General features: G+C 41.4%; 2 protein-coding genes across 11 annotated transcripts in view; both read left to right on the top strand.

Annotated features, from left to right (window-relative positions):
* The window catches only part of LOC139979932 (neurobeachin-like), a 282,051-nt gene that overhangs the window by 13,012 nt on the left and 245,790 nt on the right, over window positions 1–23,249 (top strand). The gene's annotated exons all lie outside the window — the stretch shown is intronic.
* LOC139979933 (uncharacterized) lies at window positions 7,459–10,290 on the top strand. Its single transcript, XM_071991184.1, has 2 exons — window positions 7,459–7,724; window positions 8,200–10,290. The coding sequence occupies exon 2, from the start codon at window positions 8,200–8,202 to the stop codon at window positions 10,288–10,290; it is 2,091 nt and encodes a 696-aa protein (XP_071847285.1). The 5' UTR covers window positions 7,459–7,724.

The raw sequence follows: 23,249 nt of genomic DNA, 5'->3' as shown, positions 1-23,249 counted from the left end.
CTAGCATCATTTTATTTCTCATCAAATTTACCTTTTAAACACTCATATTTGCTTAAATTATGGAGAGAGGAGTGATAAGGTAGAGGTGAAGGAATGAGAAAACTTTTAATTTTTTGGATTTTTGGATATATGTTACTCTTACTTACCTGTCTCCTCATAAGTCTAATCAATTGCACTCTCATAAACTGCAGGATAGTTTTGCAGCAAATTAGCTTCCTTAAAACCTCATTCATCAATTTGCACAAAGTATTGAAAATAGATAATGCCTATCCTCTCTCTCTTTCATCCCTCACTTCATCTACAGTATGTTGATTAATGTGAGCACGAGACTGATTTAGAATGTTGATATCTTCTACATTTGAAAGTTTGAATCAAATTTACTGACATCCTCATCAGATATGCAGCAAAATTAAATTGATTATATATATACAAAGACAAATACTGTAGTCAGTGTGCACCAATAAAATGTTGCACCTGTGGCAAAGATGGGATAAGTTATCCCTAATGACATTCAAAATATAACATTTTATGTGTACATGAATTATTCAATGGTCTGGATAGATACATGATGCATTTGCACGTAGGACTCAATCACTGATATTTTCAGTAATCATCTAGGTTTGAGTCAAAAGACTTGTATTCAAATGGGTTTTAAAACTCATTGTATTCAGTAGCTACCAACATGGTGAATAAATGTTGCTTCCTTGCTACATGTCTCTTCACAACCTCAGCACTCTTGCGGCCGGTACAGTGCCTAGAGAGACACGAGACTGGCAGGCTCATCACTCTTAAATATCCAAACCTGGTCAATTTGGGGACTATACTCTGTTAAAGTAGAGCCTCTTAGACGACTTTGTTTTGCAAACAATGAATGAATGAATGAATGATATAGCAGGATCGAGGATGGTATATGTCTAGACCCTATACTGTAGTAACTGTTTTACTTCACAGACTTAACATTGTGTACCATACAACTGCTTAGTATTTCTCATATACATGGTACATGTAAGCTTGCACGGTTTCGTAAAAACTTAAAACTGGTTTTTCTCTAGCAAAAAACCGAATCTGGCTCAAAACCGTTTTTTTCCCCCTCCCAAATTGCATTGAAAATATCCAAATCTCGATCGCTAAGATGCGTATTTTTGAAGCTTTACCAACAGCGAGTTCAAGTCTGTTCGTTCGCAGTAAATTGTTAAAAATAAGAAGAATAAATTCAAGAAATGTTACTGCCTTCACGACTCTCATTTTATAACCCACGTTAACTAAACTGAAGTAAATATGTCCAAAAGAAATGTATTAGTGAAATATTTTCTTAAAGTTTTAACATCACGCACACGTATCATTTGTCTTGTGTTTACTGTACTTCACGAAGTTCAAATTCGTGTTCAGAAAAAAATTTAACGGTCATGTTAAATTACATGTTTTATTTTCGGAGATGAGGGCTGAGCGTAAACCCCATTATGACCAATTTGAGATCGTAAAAAAAAAATGCCTTACAATATGATTGGTCCAATGAAGGTACAGTACCAAATTGCACGAGGCTCTAGCCATGTTCCCGGGTGGTATCTTGGCGGTAAAATAAATTTCTCTTCAAGGAGTGAAGAGTATTACTGTCTACACTTTCAAGTACAAGTTGAAAAATATCGCTGGCAAAAGCGGGGATTAGGTCGGCAAAGAATATAAATTGTTAACGTTTAAGTTGGAAACATGTGTTCTTCAACATAAACGAAAAACCAACTGAGAGACGCCTTGTCTGATAACTGATAAGAAGAAATGTTTAAAGGAAACTTACAAAGAAAATAAAATCTATTAGCGTACAAAGGAGAATTGTCCCAACAGCAACATCTGTAATTTCCAGCCATGTATGCAACATTTTTACTCCTTTAATATTCCTTGACTCAAGCCTGACGCCAGTTGTCTCTTGTGAATAATGGACTGTGATTGTTCTAATGTTACTTGTTGCATCTTAGTTGTTAAACTCAGAGCCCCCCCCCCCCGTGATTGTTCTAAAGTTACTTGTTGCATCTTAGTTGTTAAACTCAGAGACCCCCCCATGATTGTTCTGTTACTTGTTGCATCTTAGTTGTTAAACTCACAGAGCCCCCCCCTGCGACTGTACATGTCATATGGTATTGTGGATTGCGCAATGTACCTTTCAAGTTTTAACGTTCATTTTTTGAACACGAACTGTGATCAATGTGTTTGAAAAGATTTTCTCCGTATCCTCTACTATTAAATTGAAGTTAAATAGTAAGAACAACAGAAAGAGGATAAACACGTTGGATATAACAATTAATTTTGAACTATATCTCGTCATTTGAGTGTGTACTTCTCACAACTACTAACGTTGGCCACCAAGGTCAGTTCAATACTACAAGGTCACCTAACTGATGCAAGCATATAAGGGCTGCATAGCCTAATGTTAGGCCTAGCTATCCATCCTCAAGCACTGGTCATGGCGTGTGCCGATCGTAGCTGACAATGTCGTCTATCAGAAAAGCTTTCTCTTGTTGCAATTTACTTTCATATTGCAAAAAGAACAGTATATAGGAGAAACCAAAGTCAACAAACTTTTTTTTTTCAGTATTTGCAATTCACATTTCGGTTTTTCCGGTTTTTTCGGTTTTTCAGCTCAGTTGGCCAGAAAATTGACTGCAAACCAGACTTCCAGAATCATGTTCATAGGCCCCACCACTACAAAACATCTGCGAGGCTTGTTTTCAAAATTAAAGTCCATGCCCAGAACTTAAATCTCTAACAGACTAGTAGACTACTGTGCCTCTGAATTCAACAAACCACTGCTTGACATGTTTTGCGGCTTTTGTCCGTTAACATTTCAAAAATATAGGATTTACTTCACAAATAGCTGAAATGGTCACAATGATGTAACAAATTACAAAAAAAAACAGTCCTTTCATCATTTACTTCTCTTGAAGGTTTGGGAAGTTCTAAGCCCCCAAATATTTGTCTGGTCTCCCACAAATGGTCAGAAAACTGTTTTTTATATTTAAGTTTTTTTTGTAGCAAATAGGTGCTGCCTGCCCCCATGGAAAAGCTTTTGGCTGTCCTATCTATATCCCTACAACAATAACTTCTAAACTGGCAGCACCTTGGCTGACTTAATTTGTTACGAATATTCTGGTTGTCAAATTAGTGATGAAGTTTTTGAAGAGGCTTAGTACTTAGTCCATTTATTTTGATTAATGTACTGTAACGTATACATTCAGACATTTGTTTTGTGCTTCTGCAGTAAAATATTTAGACCTTCATAGCAGATTCTCAGTTGATGTTGTCATGTGAGAATAAAGTGTGATATTTGAACAGTGAACATGGGATTCAGATAGAACTGTTTGCTTACAAAATACAAATGTGATATTCTGTTGAAGCCGTGGAAGATCAAAAGAAAGGCAACCACGGTAGATTCTGGTAAGTCCTGAAAGACAGGATATTGATTAGAAGTAATCTAAAACCATCTCGGTACCAACCAGCGTCTGTCTCCGTATATCACCGATTTCACCGCAACAGCGTGTCATGAATCACCATAATCTAAATATTCAAACCGCAGCAGGAAAAATTACTTATCATTCGCAAAGAACGGCATCCCTTAGCATTTTATGGAGAAAATGGGAGCAAATTATTACCGTGTTTGGACAGAGAATCGGAAGTCACGGTGATACCTGTCCGGGATAATGATGAGTTATTGTATGATGATATGTGTATTCTTCATCAGAGCCTGCCGACAGTTTAGTAATATTTCCAAATTGCTTGTCAGGTTGTAAGGAAGGTATTTATTTGAAGTGAGTTGTAAATTTATGCTATTAAGGGAATGAATAATATTTGTAAAGTTAGGATACATTTGTTTGTTTAGATCATCAGAATCTATTAGCTTGTCGTTACCTCTTTTTCATTTAATTTGATGTATATTTTATAATATTGTAGAAGGAATGGGAAAACGAAGGATCTGTTTCATGCCTACCTGCCTCCTATACATACACATTCCCATCTTACTACTAGCCTATTACAGTGCACTGCACCCCACTGACCCTCCTTTTCTAAGGTCACTGCCCCCTTCCTTCTGAATCTACCATTCAGAAGCTAAGATTTTTATCATGCTTTAATCCTTTTGGTATTGCATTCTTCATGTTATTGAGCATCACCATTTTAGCATGGTCTACAAGTGTTTGAATGCATGAGATACTTTCATCTGCCTTAACTGCTAAAAGTAATTCTTGGAATTTTTTGGAAGTTTCGGATATGTAAATGTGTGTTTACAACTAGGATTGCTCCTCTCCTGTTACGTGTTCAGTTTAATTACCAGAAAGGGTAATAAGTCACTGGCAACAGTGACATCTGTTGTGATTAATTAACTCTCTTCTCGTACCTGTCCCCACACTACTTTTGCACTTTCCCCATCTACCTGAGCTACATGACTGGAAACGTTTGTAGCACTGGGCCCTCCATTCCTACGAGTAAGTACCGTCGCTCATTAATCCCCAATCCAGTCAGTTTTCGGGAATACCCAAACCATTGAGGTATTTGAGGTTTGCACTGGTAGAGTTAACTTCATAATAGAATGTAAAGAACACTTTGGTAGGAAAGAAAGCAAGTAAATATTCCAGGAAAACACTGCAGGTGAACTTTTCCTGAATGTTCGATCTGAAGGGAGAGGAAAGCGGGTGAGTATTGGATGTGGGGTTAGAGAATCTGCAGTGCTAAACTTTAACCAGTGAAGTAGGTAGGTAGATCTATGGAAAGTGCATAAATAAACTGGAGACAGGTAAGTATTGTGACTCATAAATATCCAAACCAGTACATTTTGGGAAAACACATTAAATCTACATCTCTCCTTTGCTGACCCTCTCTCTGCCATGTGTAAAGCAGCCAATCTGGTCCCCCTGACCCCCCTGCCCCCTTCCCCCCACCCCGAGATACTGGTCTATCAACTCCTCTGATCCTATCATCCTAGTGTCTGACTGCACAGAATACTTAATTTAGAAAAAGTTCCATATGCGAGTATCCCTAAGCAAAGGTCTAAAAAACAACCTTTGCTCAGCGATGCCTGCCGTTTTAAAGGCTGGTCTAATTTGATGGGGAATTAAAATGCACAATGGTTGTATAATTTTAATAATCAAATTCAACCAGCTGGTTTTATTTACACTTTATTATCCTTGCTTGTAATTTTCTTGCCTTGCTGTATGGCATTCCCAGATAGAGACCTTTTAATGAATATGATTCGCAAATCAGTCTCATTAAGTATTTTAATGGTTATCAGATGTTGCAGATTATATGGATAGATCTCAGATTTGTCAAGTATTAAGTCTTTCTATTTTGCGTAATTTTTGTGACATTTCTGGCAAATCTGAGGATGATATAAAAGCTAGATATGTGGTTAGCAAGTTTCATCCTTTTCGAGTTGAAACAGCTGTTGCTTTTGAGCCAGTATTTCTTATTTATCAAGATTAATGCACAACCTAAATATTTAGTAAACTTGGACAGCAATTGTGTTGTAAAGAACTAAAGAGCTCATTAATAATGAAAACAAAGGTGAGAGCAGTAAGCCCAAAATATTTCAAGAAAACCAGAAGAAAGAAAGTGGAAGTATTTGACATAGTCTGGAAATGTAACACACACTACTGTAGTTGGCAATTTTCTTTTATGAATTTTTAAAAGCCTGGGCCTCTCTGATGACTAACAAGCTGTCCAGCCTGTTAGTTTGCTGGTCAGATTTGTCAAATGTGTGAATAAAATTGAGGCCCTCTATAGCTGAGTACTAAGGCCACTAAGATGGTGTCTGCAAGGAGGCATGGCAAAACAGATGGAATTGTGCAGTGTTTTATACTGAATATCAGCAAGGTGGGGGTGGGTTGGGAGGGGGGCTTCTGGTGACTGAGTATGTCTAGCAATTATGAGGGAAGACATCTTAATCTTCAGAAACATATAATTGAATGTGGGAAAAATTGTCAGTTCATCCAGATTATATTTCTGTTAAGGTCAGTGTGTACTGATGAATAGGGGCGGGGGGGGGGGGCACGGTAAAGTCTGAATGTTGACTTCTTGGGAATGTTGGGATTTGAAGCAACGAAAATAGTAGAAAAAGAGGGCTTGGTACGATAGAAATTGTCAGATAAAATTATAAGATTGAAATAAATTAAAAGATTTGGGAAATTTACTGAGAAAGGTAAACTTATCATGACAGTTTTATCTTACTGTTTGAAGGAATAGAACACTTTCATATTCAGAGAAGAAAAGAATAATTTAAATCAAAAGGTATTTGCTGTGGTTTTTCCCACCAATAATAATTGTAAAAGAAGGTGATTGGGAACTGTTATGGCTATTTCCCCCTTTGTATGCCAAACTCAGCTGTGTGTTAATTTATTCTCAATTATAACTTTCCATCCTAAGTATAGACCTTGCAACCTCAGAAGGCTGCAGCTATACTGCTGTGTCAGTTTATATACTGATACTATTGTTCAGCAATAAATTTTTGTTAAATTTACTGTAAGGAATGAAAACCTTGTTTTCCGCATATTTGCATAACATTGCAATCGAGTGCATTGTTAAACAACACGCATTTAAGTTCTCTCGAACAGCGAAACATTGAAGCAGCATTTTGCGTTAGGTCTCCGTTTTCTACTTTTCTGACATGTCCATCAAATTTTTTACATATTTCAATCACAAAACAGCAATCTAAGATATTAGCCAAGTTTTTCCCTGCCAACAACGTTAATTGGCGAGTAATTAAGGATATTTGCAGATAATGAGAAAAGTGTCCATGACAAATTCCACATTTAAAATTAATCGCATACAGTTCCCCAAACCCACTAGTTTGAATTCAACCAATCAGAGATGCAGGTTTAGTTATGAGCCGTTGCTTAAAATAGATGCAAGACTTTGCGTTGGTACAACCAGGGAGTTGTTATGGAACTCCCTGGTACAACTGCCATATAGACTGTATACAAATCAAGCATGGTGTTATATTACGTATTGGTCAAATCGTAGTCTTTAAATATTCATATTATGGGCGAGGTTTATTGGGATCCGAACAGAAAATATCTGGGAGAAAACAAAGTTGAAAGTTGCAAATTTTTCGACTTTTATGCCACCATTTGAAGTAAGATTTAAATATATAAGCTAGTTATGTATGTCGTTATGGCATATTGGAGTCAGTGAGGTTGAGAAAAATCATAGAAAAGGACGCAAAATGCTGCTTTAAGAAGAACATTCCAGGCTTTTCTGTGCTCCTCTCTCACCTGTCTCCCAGTCTACATTTTTTGACGGAAAAAAAGTTACATAATTGTAATAAATCCTAGTGAAAGTTCTTATTCTGAAATGCTGGTTTCGTTCTGGCACTTTCCAAGCCAAAACATATTCACTCCAAAACTTAGATGACTCATGTATGACATCATAGATTGGCAAACATGTTTTTGTTTTTCTTTAAATTTTCCAATTTACTTCGCTCCTCTCTTACCTGTCTCCCACTCCACTATTGCACTTTCCTATCTACCTAACTACACATTTGGAATATTTTAGCACTGCGCCCTCGCTCCCTAGGCACCGCCCACTAACTCCTCCTTCCGAATCTACCAGCCAGGAAGAAACACTACATTTTTGTGAACGAAATCTTTTCAATTTTTCGAACGCTTTTTGGACAAGTTTTGGGACTTTTTCACAGATCTGCAGATCCTAGAAGACATTTCCAACACTTCCTTAGAAGCACTGCTTAAGTATCCTTTTAAATTCGATCTTTTCACCATTTTCTCATGCCCATTCTGTACACGTTTTTAGACCATATACATGTTACTGTGGGTACCAGTTGCGCGATTTTCGTAGTCACGCGAATCTCGTCCAGTGGCCGTTTTGGCTCAGCTGTTTTCTCCCCTTGCACCCTTCGGTGCTGCTGTTTAGCCTAGACAGGGCTTAGGCCCTCCTGAGCCGTTTTTTGCGACCACCTAGGCTGTGGGGAAACTTGTACCCGTTTTTCTAGACGTGTTTGTCTTTTTGCCTTAACACTAGGCTCGGTTTTTGTACGATAGGATACGACTTTTGTACGTTAGGCTAGAGGCTAGGCCTCAAAAAAAAAAAAAAAAAAAAAAGTTGCGACCTTTACGGTCTGAATCATTGTTCCCTTGCCCCAAGTGGTTCTTCCACGAGGGGAAGGCATTTTGTATGTTTTTGTGTGTTCCTTAACGATCTTTTCAGATGGCATCAAAGGAAGGCAGAACATCGATCAAGTGCGCAACTTGCTCGCTCTTTCGTCCAGGAAGGACCTGGGACGACCATGAGCTATGCCCGATGTGCAGGTCTTGCTCACGACGGGACCCATGCTCGATATGCGTCACGCTGACTCCAGCAAATTGGCAGGAGATTGAGGCCTGGATGGCAACTCGCAGGGAGAAATTGCAATCTAAGCTCACAAGACTCTCACCACCTCCCGCCCCGGCTTCTGAACCGGAGGCACCTGAAGGGAGTGTTTTGGAGCCAGTCGCCTCTGGCGATGGTTCCCCACTCGTTGCAGTACCGGTTGGGTCCGGGAATAGCACGAGTTCTAATGCCAAATCAAAAGGCAAGAGAAGCAACAAGGGCAAGGGCAAAGCCCCCAGACCCAAACGGACCACACGTCCGGAAGAAGGGTCGACGCAACTGCAGTCCACTGGTCCACAGACCACCGAACCTCCAGACCTCTGGTCCACTGGACCACCAGAATTGCCAGTCCCTGCAGACCTGAGCTCTGAGATACAACTCACCAGGGACAGAGGAAAACGGCCGGCACCACAGCCGACCAGACCTCGCTCCAGGAGCAGATCCCCACATCCAAGGGACCCATCTCCAGTCCAGGACGAATCCTCCCAGGACTCAGACAGCGGCTATAGACGCAGAGGCAGCGATAGACCGACAGGAGCCAGGGACCCTCCCCGAGGGGAGCGACCACAAGCGGATGGGAATTGGCTTCTCTCCCAACTGTCCGCTATATTACAACCACTCGTCGCACAAATGACGCCCGCACAGAATGCGGCCACAACCGACGCATCCACCGCTCCACAGCTGCCAGTCAGGCCGCTAACCCTGGACCAGGGAAGACCTCCACTGACACCCATGGACCACGATCTGGACGCACTGGAGCTAGTAGCGTCAGAAACATGGTCTGAACGTGGGGATGAAGCCTCAGTCTTGGACGAGTACGAGTCACAGGTTGACGAGGCGGAAGATGAGGAGGACGAAGAGCAAAGCGTCAAAGGCATTGACCTGCCCCCAGACCTCATCGCGAAGGCCATCCACATCTTCACAACAAGACTCGGCTTTGAGCCGCCTCCCAACCCCAAGCCAACAGAGCGGACTTCGAAACTGCGGACCACGAATGAGCCGTCGCAGTCCACGACACCTTGTGTCCCGGTGGACGCTGTCTGCTTCGACAGGATCGAAGGGCTTCAGGCCAAAAAGAGATGGACTGCTTTTCCAGCAAAGCAGGATAGAGCCCTAAAGATCCATGACGATACTTGGAAACGAATCTTCAAGGTTCCGTCCATTACAGGGGAGGTCAGGGACCGACTCAGAGCGGAACAAGCTCTGAGCTCGGGTTACTTCAGAGAGCCGCTGCGCAAGAAAGCGGAACAATCGGCCTATGACCTCGACCAGGCCTCCAGAGTCGGGATGAAGTTTGCCTCTACTTTTATGCTCGCAGCAGAACTGCTGATGAGGCACCACCAGCAGCTGCCAGAGGACAAAGACCAGATCCCAGACCGGGAGGCATCACAAATCCTGTGGCTGTTGGGACCACTGGCGAGACTCATCTATGATCAGTTCGCCAGGATGTCTGTAAAGCTGGTGGAATCAAGACGAGACAACGTTCTTGCAGCAATGCGGTGGCCAGACGGGGAGACTCGCGAGAGATTAACGCACCTCCCAATAGCAAACGAAGACCTGTTCGCGGGCCAGTTTGCGGACGCTGTGCAGTCGGAGTTCACAAAACGAGACTCCCTCGCCAAGACGTCGTTCTCGAGGCTGAACACCCGGAGACCCCAGGGACAGAACGCTCCCACGAGATCGTTCTCTGGCCCCAGACCTGTCAGGAGCCGCGGTCGGAGCAACGCCCCGTCCTCAGGCGACAGACGTGGCAGGTCTCGTAGACCATCCCCACCGAGAAACAGACAATACCGGGGAGCGGGATGGAGACCGCAAGGAACGGTTCGGTCATGGAACGCACCCAGACAGCCAGCAGCACGACGAGGTAGGACCGGACCTGACCCACGTGGTGCTCAGCCACCCAGATCCACCTTCGGTGCCCGGCCCTAGGGATGCCCACCCTACCACGGTCTACCCGATGGTAGGGGGGAGACTTCGACTATTCACCCAGCAATGGGAACTTCTGGGTCCGGACTCTTGGGTATTGGAGGTGATCTCAGCGGGGTACCGCATAGAATTCGTCGATATACCCCACTTACCTCCGGAAGGCGGAGGGAGGAGAATCACCCCAATCCCCGAGGATCCAGACCAACGCCGCGCTCTGGAGACAGAAATCCAGGCATTGTTGGACAAGGGCGCGGTAGTGAGGACGACAGGAAGGGAGGGACCCCTTTTCCGTTCGTCATTCTTCCTCACTCCAAAAAAAGACAAGTCCTGGAGGCCGATTCTGAACCTGCGGCCATTAAACAAAGCGTTTATAAAACCAAAACGCTTCAGGATGGAAACACTATCCATCATCCTACCATCCCTCAACAAAGGGATGTGGGCATCAACGGTGGATCTGAAAGACGCCTACTTACACATACCGATCCACCCGAAACACCAGCGATTCCTCGCATTCAGCTATGGGGGAACAGACTTCAAGTTCACAGCACTCCCGTTCGGACTATCCACCGCCCCAAGGGTGTTTACCCGAGTAGCGGGAGCAGCAGTCAAGGAACTCCGTCGCAGAGGAATTCCTCTGTTCGTCTACCTAGACGACTGGCTCATACTAGGCGACTCGTATCAGGAGGCACGACGCAACGTCACCCTTACGACAGACCTCCTTTTTCGTCTCGGCTGGCTGGTCAACGAGGGCAAATCCAACCTCACCCCAAGCCAGCAAGTCAAATACCTCGGAGCCGACCTCGACTTCGCCGAGGGGTCAGTCCGACCATCCCAAGAGAGGATATTACAACTGGCGCAGCTAGCCCAGCGCATGCTCAACAGGCAATTCTCGACGGCGAGAACCTGGCTGCAGCTCCTCGGACTCATAGCCAGCCTCGTGGGCATCACCCCCTTTTGCAAGCTTCGGATGAGGCCTCTCCAAATCCACTTACTGAGCCTCTACAAACCGGAGGTCTCCGACATACAAATGCGAGTACCTCTAGCCCCCCTAGACACACAACACCTCGCTTGGTGGGCGAATCCGGAGAACTGGGCCAACGGGAGACCCTTCCACCAGGAGAGGCCCCTTACGTCAATTACCTCCGACGCCTCATTAGTCGGCTGGGGAGCATTCTGGCAGACCCTCACAGTCGCAGGGACTTGGTCAGACCATTACAAACGCCTCCACATCAACGAGCTCGAACTCGAGGCGATAGCAAGAGGACTCCGCCATTTTCAGGAGCAATTGCGAGGCCACACAGTGACGGCATTCGCGGACAATACCACCGCAGTCTCCTACATCAACAGACAGGGGGGCACCAGATCGACCCGACTTTGTCAAGCGACTTGGGACCTCCTACACTGGTGCCGGCAAAACGACATACAACTGAGAGCCTCACACCTGGCTGGGGAGGACAATCAGGTGGCAGACGCCCTCTCCAGGGGCACATTAAGCCCCACAGAATGGTCACTACAACGCCAGACTTGCGCACAGCTCTTCAATGTCCTTGGTCGTCCGAACATCGACCTCTTTGCCTCAGCCGAGAATGCCAAACTCCCGACTTTCTGCTCCAGGAGATGGCACCCACAGGCCTGGGCAGCAGACGCGATGTCCATCTCATGGGACGGGATGCAGGCATACGCCTTCCCACCCCTGTGCCTCATCCACAAGGTCCTTCTGAAGCTTCGGAGATCCAGGACGAGACTGCTTCTCATAGCCCCCAGATGGCCCAGGAGGCCGTGGTTCCCCCTTCTGCTCGACCTCCTCTGCGGAGTACCTCGCGCATTACCAGACTCCCCTCACCTACTCACCCAAGCCAAGGGGAAGATCTTCCACCCGAACATCAGGTCTCTGGACCTGACTGCCTGGCCATTATCAAGTCTGACCTCAGAACGCGAGGATTTTCAGAAGACGTTGCCGATATGGCAGCAGCGGCAAGGAGACCTAGCACCATCAGAACTTATACTACAAGGCTCGACTGCTTCTACCGATGGTGCACGAACGCCCAGATTGATCCGCGTTCAGCCTCTGTAAAACACGTAACAGACTTCATGATGTCCCTGTTCCATCAAGGCAGACAGGTCTCCACCATCAAAAACTACCGCTCAGCTATAGCGGCGGTCCACACAGGCTTCGCAGACGGCTCCACCATGGGGTCAAACAAGGTCATCTCGGCAGTCCTCCGTGGCATGGCCAACAGGAGACCGACAACACCAAAACTCCCCCACTCTTGGAGTATAAATGGTGTTCTCAGGGAGATGGCGAATGATCCTTTTGAACCGATGGCATCAGCGTCCTTACGACACGTCACACAGAAGACCCTGTTCCTGATAGCAGCCGCATCGGCCAGACGGAGAAGCTGCCTCCACGCGTTATCCGTGGCGGAGGGACACATACGTTTTGACGTCAATGGGGTACGACTCATCCCCGATCCCTCCTTCCTCCCGAAGAACCAAACTCTTGAGTTTGTGCCAGGCGACATTTTCCTACCAAAAATCTCGCATTTTTCATCGATCAGGGAGGACAAACTCTGGTGCCCAGTCAGGGCACTCCGATGGTACTTACACAGAACCAAAGACCTCCGAACTTCGCCAAAACTGTTCATCCTACCGTCTGCCCCTCACACTCCGGCGTCTAAGGACACGATCTCCCGGTGGCTGGTCCAGCTCATCCAGCCTCACACCACAGGGGGAGAGAGGGTTCGGGCACATGACCTCAGGGGCCAAGCTTCCTCTAAAGCACTATTCGCGGGGGTACCCCTGGAGGAGATCCTGAAGGCGGCGGCATGGAAGACACCATCAACTTTCGTCGCCACATATCTGACCGACACCCTCGCTTCGGAGGCGGCATTCGGACGTGCGGTGTTGGGGGTTCCTTTGGGCAGGTCCCGCCCGTTGGGCCTCCCACCATCGTAACAGTGCCACTCCGTGCAATAGTGGAGTGGGAGACAGGTAAGAGAGGAGCGAAGTAAATTCCCCAAAACTCACTGGTTTGGGGATTTACGAGCGACGATACTTACCTGTCTCTCCCTCCTCCCACCACCACTCGGGACCTACCCGACGACACAAACGCCAACTAGACCGCTGAGCACCACATGACTCAGGACGCCGCCCTTACCGCGAGCTCCTGGGATCGTCAGCTAGCCTCTCCCGGCCGCACAGGCCTCACATGTCTCACCTGGTTCATAACGAACTCTTCCAACAGGACCCTGAGACGCTCGACGATCGCGACACTCCTCTTACACCCATCCTGATTGAGGTGAGTGCTCATACCCTAACAGGGCTTCTTTTCGAACTGATACCTCTAACATGCACCAGTTCGAGCGCACTCCAGTGTAAGATTACCGTCGCACATAACATCACTTGCACCCCACCTCCATGTCACCGGGTGGGGACTTCTCTGATGATCAGCGGAGCTCGCGCACGCTTCTTCGCCGCCCTCGGCTCCCCCTTAGGTGCCACCCGCCCTCCCTACCCGAACGAGGGGCAAGCTGCCTGCTTGTGTCCTGGGATAGATTCGGAAGGAGGAGTTAGTGGGCGGTGCCTAGGGAGCGAGGGCGCAGTGCTAAAATATTCCAAATGTGTAGTTAGGTAGATAGGAAAGTGCAATAGTGGAGTGGGAGACAGGTAAGTATCGTCGCTCGTAAATCCCCAAACCAGTGAGTTTTGGGGATCCAGTTTTCAACCTCAAAATGGAGATGCATCATAACTGAATGCTCTTTACTTTCTACTTTCATTTAATAGAGTTGTGTAATCTCTTCCTGAAAGTAATTTGAAATCCTTCCCCGATTCAAGACCAAAACAGAGTAAAAACAAAACTGAAGCAAAACACAATATTTTTTTCTCAGTCTGAGGCAGTAATCTGAAACGGGTTGAAACACATTAATGTCTTCGCAAATCCTGAACGATGTCAGAACTTTAACATGACCTGATTCTTTGGGTTTTAACTTATTGCTGTAGTAGACCCCCCCACATGTATGTGAATTTAATGTAGTAGTCAGAAGTGTAGGTTACCATATCATTTTCATTCATACAGTAGTATTAAGTGCATTGGTATGAACCGAAAAATAAGTGTAAAGTCAGCCGTTTTCCTTTGACCTCGTTCGATTGTGAAGTTTGTCACAGTCATTCAATATTTTAATTAGGTTTTTTTTTTACAAAATTCACTCTCTCTTGTTATCATCTAGTATTTCGAGCATATTTGTATTTTGTAAATTGTTTTAATTTTTTTTTACAAAATTCACTCTCTTTGGTTTATCATATCGTATTTAGAGCATATTTGTATTTTGTAAAGGGGTGTTCACTTTGATAAGCTACTCCAAGTTTCTTGTGGGCAATCCTCAATTTCTTTCTCTTTAAAATTATCATGCTCTGTGTACTATTTTTTTCTGATTTTGCTTTGACTACTTTATTGCTATTTTAACTCTGTATGTATCTTACATTTGTACATGATAAGATTTTACTATAGTCCCACATAAAAGTGAGTGGAGATATTCTTTTAAAATGTTAAGCGCTTTATAAATATATATTTTTTTATAGCCTCTGAAGAAAAGCCTGCTAGGATCGAAATGTCATGGCCAACTTACTTTTACACATTCTCTTGCACATTCTCTTTAAGGGATTCATGCAGTTTGCTAACAGTTTTGTTTTAATTTGATATAAATATATATATTATTTTGTCGTTCATCAGTAACAGTTGAAGTAATCGGCCTAGCCTTCTGAATACAGTGTAGATTCAATGTACAGCATCTAGGGAAGATAGACAAGTAGTCAAAAGTAGTGGCAATGCTGTAAACAGTGAGCTGCTACTCTTAGAGCTCCCTGCTGTAAGTTTACACCTTTCACTTAAAAAGAGACAGCAATACTTTGAATACGTTGAAAATATTCCCCAACCATCCATCCAATCACCCATCATCCATCACTATGATGATACAAAATTTGATGCACCATTACTCTTGAGGTGAGATACATGACACCTTTCTTACATTACTCCCATGCATGATGATGCTGACAAGATATGCTGTGGAAGTAGTGGATTGAAGACTGATTTGTTTACTTAGAAAATGTACAATGTTTCCTTAAAAAAAAAAAACATGTCACTTTGGGAAATTTTCTGTCTGATAACTCTGCATGTGTTTTTTATACAGTGTTGATGATTTTCTCGTCGGTTGATTTGAAGTGTTGAAGTAACTAAGGAAGTAATGATCCCTAGATGGATCAAGTTTTAAACAAGTTTGGGATGTGCTCAAAGCTATAAAAGCCAAACTGACATTCCACAGATACATAAAGATATATAAATTTCAACTTACGGGAAAGGTATGAAAGAAAATAAAATGACTAAACTACAAGTTGCATAATTGATAAATTTGAAATGAATTTGTAAAAGAAGTGAAAAGAGATGGTGAGGTAGTCGTGTATTATTTTGTTTATAACTATATGCAGCAAAGAGAAGGATCGGTGTGTGTGGAGTGATAAATAAATTTGTTTTGATTCTGTTTTATTCACCCGGACACATTTTCATGTATAACATATATATGTAACAGAACTTTGATAAAAACGGCATTATTTGAAATAACATTTGACTGTAGTATATACCTCAAAAATATACCAAGATAAAATAACATATATTACTTTAAAAAAATCAATAATAAATAAATATGGAAAGCTTTGTATTTGACAGGTTGAGGATAAGCAACGTTCAAGAGAAGATCTTTCGTTATTATAAGATACCTTGCGGCACTAAATATTGACATTTACAGTATCCAGCTCTGCCTAAAGAATATAGGTTTTTAGTCAATTCTCGAAACTGTCTAGTTTGTATGCTAACTTCAGAAACTTTGAATATCCTGAGTGCCTCTCTTGCTCTGCATTTGTCTTTTCTGGTTGTTTTATGAACCAATTCTATTGGTCTCAAAGGTCAATGCAAATGGTTTGTCACAAACAGTTACAAGTCATATTCATAAATTTTGTTCTCAGTTGATAAGAGCGAAAAAACCTTGCTACTAGCTTTCGGAGATTTGTTTTTATTGCAGAGTTGTTTGAGGTGTGTGTGTGTCTGCCAAATGGAATGTAGCAGTCGTATGTATTATTAAAGGCATGAAAAATTCACCATTCTGAAGGACTTCATGTAGAAGTCAAGTGTGTTAAATATCACGATAAAATCCACACAGTTGAAGTATGGCCATTTGACATTTTTTAATTTTTTTTGTTTCAGTTACTATTTTTCTTATCAGCAAGACATGGAAATGAAATGACTTCTGCCCAACCGACCAAGTTTTCTAATGAGTAATATATTTGATTCATGTCAGACATAAAAATGAAAACATATAGATGATATCCCTATACTTTTTTTGTCTTGCTTTGGCTTACCTGAAGAGAACAAATCAAATTTCTTTGATAATAACCATTCCATTTCATGATTGGATTCTGGATCCTTTCATGTAAGTTCCTTCTACAGTGCATTGTAGGGTAATGACCTCAGGTCTGGTGATGTACTATAGGTACCCCTGATTAGAAGCATAACAGATCATTCATATGTCTACTGGAAGGATATGCTGTAAGAGAATTCATTGTTCATGAATATTCATTGATATTAACTTCAATTTCACCGAATTATCCATCCGTCCAATCGTCGTTTGCAAAATATCCAGAGAGATTTGTTCTTGTTTGTGAACGAGACATATCTGTGCGATGGAAAATAAAGGCCTTGCTTTTGTTCGTTTTCTTTCAGATGATCTGGGGATAATTTAGTTTTTTTTCTCCAATTTTGTGTAGCACTTTTGAAGGTTCTGTGCTTGGATTTGTCTCTTATAAAGTACAGTGATCCCCGTGGTATACAAAACTGCTATACATCTATGCACTGTAATTATTCCCCTGTCTATACCTTTAAATTTATGCGTTGTTGTGATAATGTGAGGTTCATGTAATTCACACTAGGATCACAGGCACCAGTCTATGGGTTTTCAATATCACTTTGAATGTAGTTCAATCTATGTTCCATATGAGATCCTTTCAGCTTGCTTAATGATATAGAGTTTGTATCAAAAGGATGATGAAGGTGACCTCCAAGATCATGTCAAGTTTTAGATGATATGATCTAGTTTGTATCTTCAGTAATATTATTAAAAAAACAGTTCTACAATGAAAAACTTCATGATATAGATATTGTTTCTTGTTTCTGCTCAAGCAACAGCTCTCTTAACCTGGTAGTCAGTATGTTTGGACTGTGAGTCTGTTCATCCCAGTCCATTGTTGTAGAAAGTGCAATTCTTGTTCACAGAATAGCCCGATAGGTGATTGAAAGTGGATAAGGGGAGGGTGAGGGAGAGATATTGTTTTGATATTAGCAAGGGGGGGGGGGGAGGGAGAGAGGATGTATTGATATTGTGGGATTTTAAGTTGACTGTGAATTTCAATATTTATTGGTCCTTCTCTTGCCTGTCTCCAACTCTACATATGCACTTTTCTATGTACAGTACCTAAACTTCATGACTGGAACTTTTAGCATTGCGCCCCCCATTTCTAGGGTACGACCCATTTTCCCCCTTCCGAATATTCTTCTGTGGGGTGGATCAGGAAGGAAGAGAAAGTGGGACGGTACCCTAGAAGTGGGGGTGCAGTACTAAAAATATCCAGTCATGTGAGTTCCAGTCTAATTAGAACGTTGTGGTCAAGTGGTTAAGAAAGTGGACTTGTGATCTAAGGATTGCAGGTTCGTGTCCAGGCCAGATCATTACATTGTGTCCTTGGGCAAGGCACATCATCTCCATTGCCTCTCTTCACCCAGGTGTATAAATGGGGACTTGGGAGGTAACTTGTTAATATAGTTCCGTGCTTAGGTCTGTGGCTGCACTCTATGGAAAGTCTGCCAAGGAACACATATAGTTTAAGTAGATAGGAAAGTGCAAATAGTTAGAGACAGGTAAGTATCTTCGCTTGTAACTCCCCATAGCAGTGGCGAATAAACTTAACAGGAAATCAAATGGCCCATTTATTTTATCCTCACTCATACCTCTGGTTGGACAAACTGGGACTATTTAAAGAAGGATTCTACATTTCTATTGATCAGTCTTATTTTAATTTGTATTATTAAGTTTGATTTCACCGGCATGGTTCGGTATCCATCGGTACGATATATCTTGCTGCGTAGACCTACCGCTCTTACAAGAATACTTGCCCACAATAATCATGCTGGGGTCAGCTGATCACTAATATCATTTTCTCATCATTTCATTAAGAGATAAGAGATGCTGACAGGATGAAAGCTCGGCCAAGAGAAACAGAAGGAGGTGTAATTGTGCCTGAGGGAATGCTGCTTTATGTTATTATTCCAATTACCTTGTTTATTTTCAATTCCATCTGTCTCGCTATTGGTTGGAGTTGGTCAGTATGATACATGATATTGCCAATTGATTTAAAGCAGTGCTTATCATCAGTATACAGAGTAAAACTCAGAAACGAGAAAACTCAAAATCTTGTGTAGTAGTTTGGAAGGGTCTGCCTTTTTTTCTTTCATAAAATACTATGCATGGTTCCTGCTCACAGAACTGCTATGCATCTTTGCACTTGTGTAGCTATTTGATAATTTTTGCCAAGCGCTTTTCTATGAGATATAGGATAAATTATTCGCGTAGCAAAGTTTGGACACTTTGCAACATTTCACTGAATTACTCAGCTCCCCATAATAATGCAGTTCATTTATAGACTTTTTTTCAGATTTCATAACCAATAATGGAGAAAGTGTGAATTACGGAGTGATTTCCAATTTGCCCGTTTTAAACATGGCTGAAGGACAAATTTTTTTTTCATAATTGAAGAGAACTACTATATGTTCTTGATTATTAATATTTGCATATGCCGAATATATCTAGGATCTTAAAATTGTTATAATTTGATGAAGTAGTTGTGGTATCTTTGTTTTAGTGATAACAATATAGGTTCATACGGCAAACTCGCAGAAACATTTCAACCTAATGCTGAGAGCTGCTTTAAATGTTACAAGCACCCTGTAACAGATAGTGTGCATAACGATACTGCTGACCTACATACAGTAGCCTCCTATGGGTGTCGTTAGGTATGATCTATGAGGATGGTTGTGTTTGTCAGTGCAATTGTACTTCTACTTAGGTTACATTTTTACATATGTTGTACTTTGGTTTCATTTTTACATTTTACCGCATCTGATGCCCTTAAAGCTCCCTGCCCTTAAAGCAGTTATAGTGAATTAAACGATAAGGTTCTATCATAGTTGCAGGCTAAGGCTTTGACCAATTGACCAGTGTACTGAAAAGTAACTAAATTATTCTTTATACTTAATATTCTGCTTTTTGTATTAAAAACACCACCAAAAGATGTTTCGCAATGCGAATGTAGTAAATAGCGTCTCTGCAGAGCGGACTTTTTGAGAATTTAGAATTAGTTAGCGCTGTTCATAAATAGTAACTGTGTGATAACGAACTGAATGGAAACATTCTGGCTGCCCTTTTCTCTTACGTTTTTATCTTTACACATGCATTTGTGGGGGAGGGTGATGAGGGAGTAGGGGAGAGATGGTGTAGGGAATAGATGGGGTGTAGGGGAGAGATGGGATGTGGTGTTATGGCCCACTTCCTCTTCCTTCTGACTGTACCGTTCTGAAGTCCTGCTGCATCTTCATCTGCTTTAATTCTGTTTAGTTTTACATCATCTGTGAAGTTTTTGAATGTATTACAGAAGAGTTCTGAATTCTTCAAATATCAGCTGAAATTTCCATGTTTATTTCATATGTAGTGAAAGTTTTTATAAGTTAAGAATCATGCTCTTTACCAATTTATGGGAAGCCTAAGTTCAATCAGACAACCTGTGCTAAATGTGAATATTCATGACTTTATGTGAATATTCATGACTTTTAATTGTCATGATGGAATGAAAGCTGGAAGAGAGTAATTATTTAGCATATCACCATGGTTATTGCAATATCATTGTAATGAACAAAGAGCGCATATAGGATTTACTACAAAACTGGAAATTTCACATCGGCCCTTCCCTCATACTACAGTGCATCACCCTTAGAAAAAAAATTGTTGACTGAGAATTTGTCAGAGATCAATATAATCATAGTGTGCATCATTAGTTTTGTACTAATTAAAAAAGGATGAATAAACAAATAAGTTGCTAAGTTTTATAAATCTTTACCAGTTGCAGTGATTTTTTTTATGAACAATATTGATAAAATATGCAGTATAATTCAAAACATTACAAGATACTAGCCAGGGTTGCTTTAAGGGACTTGGGGTTGGGGGGAGGGGTTAGACCTGCTTTGGAAAACATGACCTGTTAGTTTTGTTTCTTTTTTCAAAAATACTTTTTTTTTTTTTCATGTATGATAAGAACCTGGAAGGTACCTCCCCTCCCACCCCCGCCCTCCTACGGTATAGCCAGTAAGTCATTTATGTTATATGAGATTTACGTGGGTAATAAATTTGTTCATTCAGCAATGTTCTTCCTCTTGCTGTTTACTACATCCATATTTCACAAAACCAAAGGAGCCCCATTTCCCTTCAGGTGAAACTGGTCGGTTTTGCTCGTTATCTGCAGTTTACGTGCGTCAAACATGAATCTTATATCATTCGTCACCTATTTGGTCATTCTGATGTTCCTTGGGTGTAAAAAAAATGGAAAAATATTAATGAGTTACTCCCACAAAAGTTGGAAAGTGCAGTAGAAATTTAAAGAAATCTGAAGAAACATTTTTGCAGAAATTTCTATTCTTGATTGTCTTACTGTATTTCAGTATTGTGTGTTGTGATTTTGTAAATTTGAAGAAAACAGCAATGCAAAAAAAAAAAATTTTATTAAATAATATGAAATCAAATATTTTCTTTGCTGCAACTATTATACTGAATACATACTTTGTAGTTGGAAGTAGGTGGACGGAAACCCACATCATTTTTTTTTGTTCACATGATTCCACTAGATAAAACTCACTCACAATCTTGGAATTTTTTTGTTTTTGTTTTTGTGTACCTTGGAATGTTACTTACATTCCAGAAACATTTGTTCTAACAGAAAGTAATAGCATAATGATCTGAGCCAGCTTCCTGAAGGTTTTGTGTCTGACTTTTACGATCAGTGCATGTCAGTAAAAATGTAAAAATCAGGTTGCTAGAAGCCTTGATGAAACTGACGCAAGTCACAACCCAACACAAAATACAAGTTTAAACTTGTGGCAACGGAGTACTTTATATTTGCTAAAAATCTTTTAAGAAAATTATAGTCATAAGCTTTTAGGTAAAAGCTTTGCACCTCTATGAAACCCTTTGTTCTTATTTTTTTTTGAGAAAGAGAGAGAATTTTCCCTTGTCTCAAGATCCATCAAAATATATGTACGGAAAACCGATGGAATAGGATGGGATTACTAGGCAATTGGAGAGAGGCACAGAGTGAATATATTGACATTGGCTATAAATAGTTTATGCTGAACATATATAACATGAAGCACTATAGTTTAAAGGCACACTTAGGGCCATCTAAATATGGTGATTATATTACACACACGACACGAAGGTAGAAGAGGCGGAGGTACTGTATACAGTATACATGCCTGCTCTGATAAATCTGGAGTGACTGGCCGACAGCTTTCTAGAAATATCAGTCAATTTGTGTCACGTTGGGAAAGAAATTACTCAAATTACCATCGACGTGAACATGTGCAAAGCTTTGCAGATACATCACATCGGCTGTCATTTGTGTTTTCTCTATTTCCTTTTATCCCCCTGTCCCCCCCCCCCCCGCCCGGTCACCCTTTTCATGGAGATATGATAGATGGAAACAGATTTGTTGAACAACTTGTGCACCCTGTAATGGAAGGGAATTTGACTGACCTTAAAATGTTTTGACAGTTAATTGGCTAATGTGTCTTATTTTTCTTGTGTATTTTTGGCAATAATAATTTCTGATTGCGACTATTTATCATATTTTTTTCCTTACTTTTACGGAAAAATGTCATCTTGAAGCATCTATTAAAACCTAGAGGACATTTTTATTAATATGTCTCTCTTTCTGTGTATGGTACAGCCACTGCTCTGTAAGGCAAAGTACTGTATAGTATGGATATAATGGAACATTGTGAGACTGTGTCTATAAACTTAAGGAAATATATTTAAAAAAAAAAAATCCACCTTGAGGGGTTTAATTACTCAAAGAGTATGATGGCATGAAAGGTGTGTATTGGTAGAATTCTGGGAGGTGATAACTTTTAATTTTGCAATATATGGTTTTCATAAAGGCACTCATACAATAAGTGTATTTTTGTTGTTGTCGTTGTGGATCAGGAGCAAGACAAGATGAAGGAGAAATTTGTTGAGGACTCTTTGATCCTAACAAAACCTCAAAGATATCATATCATTTAACAAAATTCAGGTTTTCATTAAAGTGAAATTGTGTTTACTTACAATAACCAGGTGTGTATTGCTAAACTTTGGTTTTTCAAGGCTTTCCTAAGCTTGTGGGTAAACTAAAACCTTGTTGATTGCATGTTGCTTGTGCTTGGACGACATGTAGCTTTTTACTCATAATTTTGGGAATATTGAATTGCTAATAACGAGGTAACCTCAGCTTGATCTCATGAAAAACACTTGACATTTTTACCCGTTGTAAGGAGAAAGGATTTTAAGTAATGCTGTAATATTATTCATATATACTCTCTTTTACATAGCTGTACTGTTATAAGGCCTACATACAAAATGATGTTGCACTATACACTAAGAAACATCAGGATAGCTGTTTACCAGATGAATTGCAGCTGTCATTTAGTGACATTGTGTTTACAGCTTTTTTTGACATTTTGTTGCCATGACATTTCATCTATTAGATTCAAAATTTCCATGCTCCCCCTCCACCTCTTCCATGTCTAAGAGACATCCATCATGGATGAATCTGAAGGA

This window comes from Apostichopus japonicus, chromosome 14, assembly GCF_037975245.1.
Source record: "Apostichopus japonicus isolate 1M-3 chromosome 14, ASM3797524v1, whole genome shotgun sequence".
Taxonomy (NCBI): Eukaryota; Metazoa; Echinodermata; class Holothuroidea; order Aspidochirotida; family Stichopodidae; genus Apostichopus; species Apostichopus japonicus.
The sequence above is the reverse complement of the archived record's forward strand: the minus strand, read 5'-3'. Positions and strand labels throughout refer to the sequence as shown.

Excerpts from the sequence above, each read along its gene's own strand:
- LOC139979933 (XM_071991184.1), top strand. The coding sequence starts at position 8,200 with ATGGCATCAAAGGAAGGCAGAACATCGATCAAGTGCGCAACTTGCTCG.